At 34.3% G+C, this 12,900-nt stretch overlaps 2 protein-coding genes across 3 annotated transcripts in view; one reads left to right on the top strand and one right to left on the bottom strand.

Moving 5' to 3' along the window:
• The window catches only part of mspo (M-spondin), a 33,889-nt gene extending 26,057 nt beyond the window's left edge, over window positions 1-7,832 (top strand). Inside the window, exons 4-8 of the mRNA XM_085201333.1 lie at window positions 2,090-2,194; window positions 2,758-2,937; window positions 3,342-3,559; window positions 3,797-3,975; window positions 5,719-7,832. Of these exons, the coding sequence (XP_085057459.1) occupies window positions 2,090-2,194; window positions 2,758-2,937; window positions 3,342-3,559; window positions 3,797-3,975; window positions 5,719-5,930 (894 nt within the window). The 3' untranslated portion in view covers window positions 5,931-7,832. The remainder of the gene's footprint in view (window positions 1-2,089; window positions 2,195-2,757; window positions 2,938-3,341; window positions 3,560-3,796; window positions 3,976-5,718) is intronic.
• Window positions 1-12,900, bottom strand: part of LOC146529436 (spondin-2-like) — a 257,135-nt gene that overhangs the window by 100,128 nt on the left and 144,107 nt on the right. The gene's annotated exons all lie outside the window — the stretch shown is intronic.

Here is a 12,900-nt window from a genome sequence, read left to right as displayed (position 1 = left end):
AGCCCAGGAAAATGACCATACCTTTTTTTAAAATGTTATTTCACAATAATGCTAGAAAATTATTTGTTGTAATAATAGGTATAAATAAGCTGGAACAAGTGTTTAAGCAGACGTGCACGAGCGGGGTTTGAAAGCTGCCACGTGATATTTTTTATACATTCTTTAATAATGATATCTATTGTAATTTAAATAATTCCTTTAATTAAAGATTGATTTTAGCTCGTAACCATCGAGTTTAGTAAGACACATCTAAGCTGCCCCTCGATTTCAATAAGGCAAGCAAACAAAAATGAAACCTATTTAAATATATTGCGTTCTGTTTGGCTAAAATGGCACTTCATAGATCCGAAGTGTGGAAACCAACACCTAAACCATCAATCCAGAAGCCTCCCCTTTGTAAAATTTGAACCTACGACCCTTATATCCTGCCTGACTGTCCACTTTCAACAGCGCTACAAGCACCCGTATCGTATTTCAACACTAATTAATGCCCGGGAGAGCAAACAACAATTACGATACGTCAGGAACAAATAAAAACAGTAGACGATTCAAATCGAGTAATAAAAGGGGAATTTATCGTACTACCATCGCGGCCATTTTATTGCCAGTTGAGACTAATTTCGGTTGTTTACCGCTTTACAGAAGTTTTTATGTTGCTTCATTTATCAGCTGACGTGTTGAGGTCAAGAGGTCAGAGGTCGGCGTGGAGGTTTATTATTATTTTTTTTTTTACCACCCTTTATAAAGCCTGTGTTTAGACAAGTGGCCACTCTATTTAGTTACTTCCATTCTGCCAGGATATATTTGGTGATTTATAGCTTACATAAGATAACAAAGATTAATTCAGTAACATAATGTTACATACACAATAACGAGTAAGCTCTGAAAATATATTTAATATATGTTTTAGCTTAAATTAATGGCAAATAAAAAGGATAATTATGTAATTGCCTGTATTCCGCACATAGCAGAGTAATCACAGGAAATTGGGGAACCTACTGTTAAGACGGATTGTCTTATAGTTCCCATTGAGACACTATCGTTTCGTTCCCCACTTTCTGCTGAAAACTCGAGGCAGAAATGAAATCTCACGTTGTCTCGTCAACAAAGCGAGAAAATGGAAATATTAAATATGTCACCCAAGAATAGAACCCATAATCGTCGCGATGTACGACTAGCGACTGTACGCTTATGCCTGTGCTGTGCTATTTATATTGTATTGAGGCTATACTGGCGGCCTGAATACATAAGAATATTAAAAAATAAGCATAAATATATACTAAATTATACGTAGGTAATAAGTAGATTACATTTCACTCGAGGGCATGAATTATTTTTATTTCCTTTTTCTGTAGAAAAAAATAAACGCGGCGTTATGTTCCGTCATAAAAAAGAATAATATTAAAAAAACACGTTTTCGATTTGAATGACCTACTATTTCTTCATCATACAATTTATGATACATTTGATTAAATCCTATTGTCGTTTACTCGATTTTGCGTCTATAGCGGTATTAGTTTCGTGGTTTAATTAGAAAAGTTTACTAGCTATTAGACTCGACTCGAACCGTACCAGGATTATAAATTCTGCAATATTCTAGTCTTTTCGATTTAAGTTTATCTTGTAGCTGCAACATGAAATGTGACATACATTAAATTAAGTTATATTTTTTCATTTTCACTCTCTATCCCGCATAAAGCAGGGAAGACATCAAGGTGTTTTCCACTTTCGCTCAATTTTAGACATTGCGTGTTGAGTGGCAGAACTCGACGCCAGACTTTGTGTAGTTTGCAAAGAGAGGAAAATATAATAATTAACTATTCCGAATTAGAATCGAACCAATAACCATCGGTTTTTGTAGTCAGACGGTATGCCACGACGGCCAATCTTACATAATAATGTCTCAACATCGGGTTTTATCTTACTGGATTTGAAATAAAGTAATTCAAATATGAACATTTTATCAAATGAAAATCGAATTTACGACCTTAGAGACCATAGACCGTTTGTACTCATTGTTAGAGACCTCTTAACTGAGTAAGACAACGTCGTTGATTTAATATATTTAATGTAATTTGTGATCTCCCAGGTATCTGTGATGGCACGAATGATTCCGTCTCCAGACTGGTTCATCGGAGTGGACAGCTTTGATCTCTGCGTCGACGGCAACTGGCTTGATAGCATTACTATAGAGGTATTATAGATCCTTTGATATTGAATACAATATAGTCTGATAATATTGAATTTATATTCATGTAGGCATTAGTGTCAATACTCTCCATCTTGCATTTTCCATCCAATTTTCATTTTTTTTATGATATTGCGTGATAAATAATTAATTGCACTGATTGGAAATATAATCATGCAAATACTTTTTGCATTTAGAATATTTCGTAAGTATGAAAAGTATGGATACCAAAAAGATAATAATATCTAAATTCAATTTATATTGAAATAAATAAGAATAAAGATAGTCAAACTATTTAATAAAAAAGTAGTTCCACACAGTGGTATAAAACGATTTTGTTATAGAATCAAATTTGAAACGAAAATAAATTGATGAGTCAACGTTTTAGCGTTTAAAAAATAATGTCACAATAAATCGGACATGAAACTTCTAATATATTTTTTTAGTTTATGTTTTATTTCGCACATAACAGGGTAGGCAGAGGGAACCTGGGAACCTAGTGTTAAGACATTTCTTTCCTATTAAGACACTTTATTAGGCACTTTTACTAGTAACTTTATTTATGCTAGGTGGACCCATTAGACGCGGGCACGGACAACGGTTTCACGTTCACAGCGCCCAACTGGCCGACGGCCCCACAGGGGGTCGCGTATCGCATCACGTCTAAGTATCCATCGCACCCCGCTGGCTCCTTCTTCTATCCACATTTGAGGAGACTACCGCCGATAGCCACTTTCCAGTTTATTAAAGTGAGTGTTAATGGTTTATTCAGTTGCAAGTTAAGTTAGCTTTTTTATGCGTATTACAATAAAAATGTCAATTTTGTTTACTTAATAAAAGTTTATAATAATATAAACATACCGATCGAAGGGCATAATTGAAGAATTCTATTAAATTTGAATCTATGTTTGGCAATGAATAATACGTAAAAAATATCTGAAAAAATATGCTAAAATTGAAACTCTTTTTTCGAAATATCAGTCAAGCTACTAAACATTAAAAAGCATATACCTATCGGATGTAGTGTATTGAATAGATATAAAAAATATATTTTTTTTAAATCAATCAAATATTTCAATTAATTGTAAAATTTAAATTATTTATTGTAATATACGTATACATAAAAACACGCTCTACCACTTTCGTCCCTTAGCTCCGCGAATACGAGCTCTCGGAGGTATTCCACCGCGACAGCGACGACCGACGATACGACGTATTGCAACTCGACAAGCTAAACAATAACAAAATAGACGTTCTAGACGGAAACAGAGCATTATCCATAGCTGAGGAAGTAGAACGAGCTGAAGCACCGAGGATTTACTCTGAAGGATCCTTGACTACACCTGATAGCGCCTATTCTTATTATTCTATGTAAGTATTTATTAAGTATTTTAACTTTGATTTCTGTTTAAATTGAGTTGTGTTTTGTATTTAAATTGAATTATATAATCGATATATAGACCTAAACCTAGTAAATGCTAATAGATCCTGTATATTTCTTATATAAATGTGAATAATTAAAGTACATTAACAGAATAAAATATCATATTTACTAAATTTTACCATATTTTCTTTAAATCGATTTCAAAAATTCCACATATCATGCAGTTCAAACAACACAACAACAGAGGAGCCGCGGTCAGCCAACGAGGTGCCGACATCGGGCCCGACGGCGAGCGAGCGCTCGGCGCTACGGAGTCTAGCGCGGCGGTACCGCGCGAGGAGGCGCCGTAAGCTACGCGCGGATAATGCTGATCCAGCTGAGCGGAGGAAGCGGAAAAGAGCGAGTAAGTGCTAATTAATCATTAAAATTTAAAAAGGCGTGAAACGGAATGTCGTAACACTAATTTCCGTGTGCGTATCCTCCTGTACGTGGGATACGGCGTAGGGATAAAAAAACACTAGAAAGTACACTAAAAAAACACTAGGTAAAAGGAATAATTTTGTCGGATTTCCAAAAATGTATTAAACTAAATATATCGATTCGGCTTAAGAGTTTAATTTAAAATAGATTTTAGTATTAAAATTTAAGATATGTAAAGTGAAAAAATACATTATATGACGTCCACAAAGCTAAACCAGATAAAGTAAACTTGAAATTTCATTGAATAATTAATTCAAATCAAATTGGACTTTTGTGGCCATTATTCACGGCTTTATGAGACTAAAATTCACATATTCAAGTATTCCCTAAGGAAATATTAGTTTCATGCGCTATACTTGTACGTATATACGTATTGTGAGTGCTGCCAGTATGTAATTTCATTTGCTGTATAAATTATTACAGCCATAGACTCCTTAAACGTTCGTGTAATGGATGATACTTATAACATTATATTTACACTCGTATAGTGTTTCAGCGTAGGTGATGAAAAATAAAATATTATATTTTGTTTTGAATTAAAGTTAATAAATGTTAATTTGTGGTGGGGAAAAATTCTTAAAATATTTGTATGTTTCATTAATCTCAGAAACGGCTTAACCAATTTAAATGCAGTTTCCAATATAATTTTTTGATAAATGTTTTGTGCTTTTTTTATTTCAATCGATTCGAGAATTTAAATTATTTTGTTCGGCAAAATGTATATATTATATAACTATTTATAAATATTATATAACTGTTTATTGAATTGACTGAAGCTTATTTTTTAATGTATACATATTATCTGTAAAAGGATAACTTTTATGAGCATAAATTAAAAAAGTATATATTTGAAGTCATCACCTTTCCTTATTACCAGCTGTGTTATCTAACCACTGTACTAAGTAGGCCAAGAGTCGATGATAATAAATCATACTAACAACAATTAGTATTTGGACCGTCCGAGCCAGTCATTCCTTCATTAATCACAAACGTCTTTATATAACGAGCGAACGGAATTGATTACAGCCGAATTGCATTTACGACAGCTGAAGCTTCGATTCGGAACTTGCTTCTGCTAACAGTAAATTCTCGTTCGTTCGATTATTAGTCCTATATTGGTAAAAGTTCAGTTAAATTTATTTATTATTTATTATTATTAAGTAGGCGACAAAATTTAGTGTTAAGACACTCCGTATTCTACTTCCCATTCAATTTTTGAGACGTTTGTTTCGGAACTATATGCAGCGCTTTTTTCCAGATCGCTTGTAACAACCGTTAAATTTATGCTTTATAAATATTTACGAAGCATTGTTTAAAGCTAAATATTTTATTAGTTCATTAAGTAATGTTAAATAAATCAATCAACCAGTTTGACAAAATTTGAAAGATTTTATTGATCTTCCTTGTATGGATAATCATGAGGATATTTCATTATATTCACCTAATTAGGCCAAAATGACATAGTTGAAAAATGTATGTTAGAACAATGGCTATCGGTTAGTTTCTTTATCTGGAGAATATATTCTTTCTTATGATATTGATTACGAAAAAAAATACCATTTCTTTAAGGTTTCTTTTTTTGTTGGCTCTGTAAACGGTACGTTACTAGCGCAGAAACATTAAAAATATAAATTGGCAAACTAAAAAAATATTTTATTTCTAACAGAGCTTCTTGACTGCCGTGTATCCGATTGGGGAGAGTGGAGTCCATGCAGGAACGACGGAGGTTGTGTCGGATCAGCTCTACGAACGAGAAGAATCATACGTCGACAAAGGCCCGGTGGTAACCCTTGCCCGCCCACAGCGCAATCCCGATGGTGCGCCTTGAACTGCTCCACACCTATACTGAAAGACGATTGGAGAAATAACCTCACGTAATGTGATCCAAAGTATTCCAAATTCTTATATTTTTCTTAAACTTCTTTTTGTTTCTTCCCTCTTATTGCCCTTGTTTATTTTGTCACATAAATAAATAGAACAAATAAAAAGATAAATCGTTGAGAAATTCGATAAGGCGTTGTAACAGAATAAAGCCAATTTCTTTCGAAAACGTTAATACACTTTCCTTATAACATAATAAACCTATTCGAAAGAAACTAGATGGTTTTATCGAATAGCTACGGATATTGATAGCACATCATATTATGTATAAATTATAAATTAATTTCTGATACAAACATTTTCCCTAATCTCGCCGCATTTCAATAGACTACCTATTTTTTTGATTTCCCTTTGGCGTCTGTCCGTCCGTCCAGTAAAATTTTATTTTATTCCAATCGTATCTTACTAACTGATATTTGAATGTAAATTCGTGGTGTATAAAAATGTTTCATAAAGAAATTCTGTATAAAATAATTTATTAAGACTGTCAGTGAGTAGACTTCTGTTGTTTCCTGCTGTACCTAAGAACTGCTTCTTCTGTATCATTTTCATTTTATTTGTCAATTATCACTAGAATACTAACTTGACTATACTGAGATGTGAAATGGACGCATTAATGTTATAATTTCAACTTCCTTTTTGTTACCTACGGAGTTATTTCTACAAACTCATATTTATTAGAGATAGAGAAGAGATTTTTCCTTTTTTACACAACTTGATAATTTACGTAATAAGGACAACTTTGCACTTTGCTGACTGCACACGGTTGTCGAGACTTAAATAAACACATTTACTTAGACAAGTATAATATTACAAATTATAAATGTTCAATATCGTTGCCTTGATATTCGCCTAATTAATTATCATTGAAATAGTGAAGTTGGAGTTAAAATCAATAGTCCGCGTGTGGTTAGTCAATTAGTAGTGTATTCGTCTCCTAACGCTGGCTCTGTACTTTGGGTCAATTAACATCAAAATTTCATTAAAAAAAATATTAAAATCATATCATCTCATCAATTCCAAATTTGTTTACTTGTGTGGCGTTAAGTTCCACAACACAATATCTCAATTCTAGTGGAAAGTGAAATACGTACTGTCTTGACACTTTTTCCTGCTACCTGAGAGAAAAATTGATCCAAAGCCGGAGTAAGCAGTAAATACATATCGCTTAAGTATTCAGAAATGTGACAGTTACTCAATAAAATGTAGTTGTTTAGGGCGTAATGACTCCAAAGATGCAGCTTTTATTTTTAATAAGTGAGTGTAAAAACATAGTTAAGTCTGTACGTAGAGTAAGATTTACAGTAAAAGTGTGAGATAGTATTTTGCATTCTATTTCAGTACATTAATTATAATATGATTTAAATGTTATAGGAATATATTTAATATAAGTGATTCTCTAAGTACGTATCTTTTCATTTACTTATTGTGTATCAGAAAAATCACTGTTTTTGAGTTAATATGCTTATTTATGCCAAAGAACTAAGCTTAATTTTGATATTACTACAAAAAGTTCGTCCCAAATATTTTTAGAAAGTTGACTTAAACTTCAAATAAAAAATAGAATGAAAACTTAATAATTTCTACATAATATAATAAAAATACAAGTTTTTTTATTCACAATTATTATAATCAATGTGTTTCAATTAAATAAAAAATATTTGCTCTACTTTAAAAAAAAAGGATTTGTGATTGCGACCTAAAAGTAAATGTCAGTATTGATAAGGCTGAAATAACAAAGAAGGTCTTCATTTGAAATTTGTAAATTATTTCTCGGAATAAAAAGTATAAAATAAAATTGTTACATAGATCCAAACTTGTTAACCCTAGTGTACTGAGTATGGGTATTTTTTACAATGTAAATTATTCTGATTTCAATAATAAAACGTAATAACACAATTTGTCTTTTATTTACAACAATATAATATAAGTACAACGGAATTATTGTTTATATTTCGACATTATTAAGTAGAACTTTATAACTTCACACATACTACATATATGTAACGTGTCATTGTAGAAATATTTAATTATCTGTAAATAAAAAAAAAATCATGATTCTTGGACACAGTAAACAATGACATAAGACATTTGCTCCATTGACCAAGATATAATAATTCTAAACTTGTCAGAAAGTACATAGCTGAAATAATATAGCACCAAGAAAACTAGAATAAAGAATTGATATGTTATATTTGTGAGCCATAAAATTTCATAAAATACGTATATACTTGTATGTACCTATAAATATATATAATAGTAGTTAATTTATAAAAATTCTCACATAAACATAAAAATAACAATACCAATGAACATCTATGTTATATCTATGGAAACAATCAATACTGAAGTCGCAATATATCTAGCAGCCTCATTAACCGCTTTCATTAGCAGCACGAACTAACACTGCGCCTCTAAATCCACGCAGAGTTCTTAATTCTCCATTCACAGAGTAACACAATTACATACAACGCTACAATTGGAAAGTGGGACTATTCCTTATTTAACACGACCTATTTGGAATTGGGTCGGGCAATAACGTCTCTGTGACGAGTTTTTGTAAGCCTTGTTATACGGATATGCTAGACTTAGTTTAAAGAGTCAGCTACGTAAATAAAAGGGTGAGAAGTAGAGCACGAGGTAAGTACTGTTGTGTTTGTTTAAAATTGAACTTTTTTTTAATATTCTGAGATTTTAACGTTGAATTTAATTAAATATAATATTAATATAATGAATAAAAGATAGACAAAAGGTTGGTGAAGTTATTATGGACGATGAGAATCAAAATATGCCTTTTTTTTTTTTTTGTCGCTGGGAAATGCATTTACGCAGACCGCCCATACGGAAGGCGAGCCTTACGGATGAGCGGTACTGTGGAACTCATCGGTAAAACCGATCCTACCCACTAAAACCCAGCGGAAACCCTCTCCACCAAAATGAGACGCCGCAGGATCGCTCGCGCATGCTACTACGACGCCTCGGTGGAAGGCCTTTTGCAGGCCATCGTCGCTTTCTGGGTGCCCTGGGGTTTCTCCTAGGGCATCCGCAGCCTTGATAACCTGAAGGAAGATCACCCTGACCCTCCCGCGGTAACTCCTCTAGGGTAGGGGGAATAGAAGATGCGCATACCGCCTTCTTCTACCCCCTGGCCTACGGCGGCGGAGCGAATCTGCGTTCGAGCTGGACTCGCGCACCCGCTCCGCGGCCTCCTTCAATGCGATTACTGATTTGCAGAAGGAGACCATTGCAGACCAGCTCCTCTCACAGTCCAGCATAGCCCCTACCACACTGGCCAGTGAGAGGTCCCTCCCCACTACCGCCATCAAGGCATGGCGTTGTGGGGCCCAAGCGGGGCATTCAGCCAGAGTGTGATGCGCCGAATCCACGGAGGTATCACACTCATGGCACACCGGCGACATCTCCCGACGTGCAACCTGATGCAGGTACTTACCGAAACAACCGTGCCCCGTCTGAACCTGCACCAGTCTGAACGTCAGGACACCAAACCTCCTTTTAACCCAGCGATCCAAGTGTGGGCGAACTGCCTCCACTGTCGCTAGGCCTGCCGCCGGAGACCCCAGGTCCCCCCTCCATCGCCGGATCAGGGCTTCATCCGCTCTCCTCCTGATCCGTGCGACATCCTCACACGATGGTTGTACGCCTCGCGACCGCTCGCTTGTGCGGAAAGCATGAACTCTGGCAAGCACTTCCGCCTGTAATTCCCAAGGCGGATCGCTCGCCAAGAGAGTTGCCGCCGTCCAGGACACCGTACGGTACCCCCGAATTGCTCTCACCGCTATGAGACGCTGCGCTTTCCGCAATTGGGTCTTATTGCGAACGATGAGAGAATCTGCCCACACAGGGGCACCGTACAGAGCCATGGATCTCAACACGCCGACATAAAGCTGTCGGCATGGAGAATCTGGCCATCCGACATTCGGCAGGAGCCTGCCGAGGGCCCCAGCAGCGTTTACTAGCTTCGGCGCAAGCTGAGCGAAGTGCGAAGCGAATGACCACCGTCCATCCAGGGTCAGACCCAGATACTTCATCTGAGTCCGGACCTCCACGTCCTGTCCCTGGAATAATATGCCTAGGTCAAAATATGCCTAGCATAATGTGTAAAATGTAGCTACGAAACCAAGTGGTTAGATATGTTGTAAGTATGTTAACATTTTTTTACTATATACTCGTAGTTCAGGATTACGTATATCAGTATTAGAATTTAGAGCATTTGCTTCTTTGTTATGAAAAACTTCAGGTTATGGCTGATAAATTCGGGTTAGTCAAACTAAGCTCAGAAATGTAGTCCGATGTTATCTATATATATAAAAAAAAGGACTTGTCCTCACTGATTGAGGTAAGACGCATGCACAGCCGTAACCGCTGTGCGTAGAAACGTGTGCGTGAAAGTTTGTATAGATTTTTTTAAATCGGCACCAATTTTTATATAATTTGAAATTTAGACTCTTAAAAATATGGCATTGAATACATATTTTGACTTATTTTCATGCCTCGGGGACGAAGTGGAGGGGAAAGGGCAATGCGGGGGCGGAAAAAAATTGAGTAGTAGGTTTAGCAGTCAATGCCTAAGTTTTTAGGGTTCTGTAGCTTTTAAGGAAAAAAAACCCTTATAAGATCATTTTTTTGTCCATCCGTCTGTCTGTGCCTTTATCTCAGGAATGCTTGGAGAAATCGAGTTGATATTCATATGAGTATATGAATATCAACTATATGACGATCTACAGTCCCTTGATTTCCTGAAAAAGCACCCTTAAAAAAGGATATGACTATTTATATAGTAAAAAACATGTATTTCGACACTATAAAGGGAATCAAATTAATAAGGTACTTTCAGTTAACTTAGAATTATAAAATTTGGCAGCTAGCATCTACATGTAGTACTCGTACAGGAAAAAATCTGAAAACTATACATTTATGTATAAATCTTAAAAAATAATAGCCTGAAAAGTGGGGTAAAATTGGTGTCAATACTAAATTTTGCCGCTAGTTCAAGTGAGGTATCAGATGAAAGGATGACTAAGCTAGGCTTGAATTTCAGAAAAACACTTGATACCAAATGTGGGCAATTGTATGGTAGGTAAAGGGAACCTGGGAACCTAGTGCTATACACTCCGCTGGCATTTTCCGCCGAATTCTGGAGGCATTACCACGCAATGTTAAAAATCATCTGTGATGTATCACTGATGAAGAATATATTAATGCATTACTTGGCCTACTAATAATATTAACTAATTTCAATAACTTATAATTTTGTAAGAGTTATTCAGTTAGTTGTCACGACCTTAGAACGTATTAGAAATATTTGATTCTTTCTTTGTGTTTTATTTTTTGGTACTTTTATGTTTGTTAAAGAATAAGAATTGATTATTAAATATGGTCTACATATTTTACGATTTATTTTAATAATATTTTTTTTGTATTATACGAACAATCAACATAATAAGTAGAATGGGACAAATTTGTCACGACGGCGGTTCAAGGGGGGTATCAATCTTCGGCACTTCTAGTGTTAAAAGAAAAGAACATGAAAGGATGGCATGGAAAAGATAACATTTTAGAAAAACTGTTGGACCATCCGTGAACTTAATATCTGGGTTGACTATACAAAGCATGTAACTCAATAAGGGTTAACCATAGGCAGGTTACTTAGTAATTAAAGTTATTTTTTAAGAAACGAAACGTTTTGTTTATTCTGAAAATAAAATAAATATTACAAATATAATTTATTTGCAATTAAAAATGTGTTCTTAGATTATACAACACAACAATGTTTAGGATTTGTAATGTTCTTGCGCGGACTCTTTATGTTAGAAAATCCGAGAATCAAAATCAGCCATACTTATTTTTATTTTTAGTACTTTCTTAAAAGATACAACTGCTTTCCCTGCTGACTATTGATCTTCAATCTACAAAAGAGAGAGATAGAGACAGAGATTTTCGGTTATTATAAATATTAAAAACCATAGAGCTCATTTAATCAGAAAACGAAATATTGTTTATTCATTATAGAGTATTAATTAAGTATTTTTCCCGTAAAACGATAATTTATTGGTATTCGTAATGAAAACAACGATTGGACCGCTTTGCCGTTGTTCAATTAAAATTAATAAGGGCTAATTAATTTTCGAATTTCCCTTTATTGTCTCATATAATGACATCGCTACATGACACTCGTTTAATGAAAACATTTAGAGTAATTTGTCGTTCACTTGTTCAATTTTCACGTTTGTATTGTGTGGCTAAAATTTTATAATGATCTATAATTTAACGTAATAATGTTAGTGATTAAGGCAATATGTACTAATGTGTGAAATAATTTTTCAATTAGTAACGTATTCTATTCTTGTATTTTCCACATTTTACTAAATACGCAGAAATATATATGTCAGTAGAAAGCCATATAATCGTTTGTAATTTTACACTCATCTATAGAAATTCATTTATAAACTTTCTTATTACAAATATAAAAAGCTTTTATATAATATCAGAAACCTACAAATAACCAATTATGCACCTTCTTCTATTTTTATCCATATTTATTAGATTACGATTGCCAGTGAAACCACAAGCCATCTGGTCTTACTTTGCGGTTTTAATGGGTCTTGGAAATATTAAAACATTTTAAATATAAAGTCTTGGGTGGGAGAGCTTTAAAATTAGGATTATTTAAAATATATATCATTAGCCTGTTATAGTTGAACTTAAGGATGTGTAAGGTGATGCTTGTAACCATTTTGTATTTTTTATTATATATAAATATTTTAGCTAAATTAATCTAACTCTCCTTTCGTCTCTACGCACGATATGTTGCACTTATGATATAATTCAATTATTTCTTAGTGGGATTGAAATTAAACGACGTGAGACAGTAATTGGACTGTATGATCACGGCAACATCTAAATTCAAGACGCTCGAGTGCTAATTAACTATGAATATTTAATACGT

The sequence above is a fragment of the Heliconius melpomene genome, chromosome 18 (assembly GCF_056956725.1).
Source record: "Heliconius melpomene rosina isolate 202511_hmr_F chromosome 18, ASM5695672v1, whole genome shotgun sequence".
Classification (NCBI taxonomy): domain Eukaryota; kingdom Metazoa; phylum Arthropoda; class Insecta; order Lepidoptera; family Nymphalidae; genus Heliconius; species Heliconius melpomene.
Note: the sequence above shows the minus strand (reverse complement) of the source record. Positions and strands in the feature narration are given on the sequence as shown.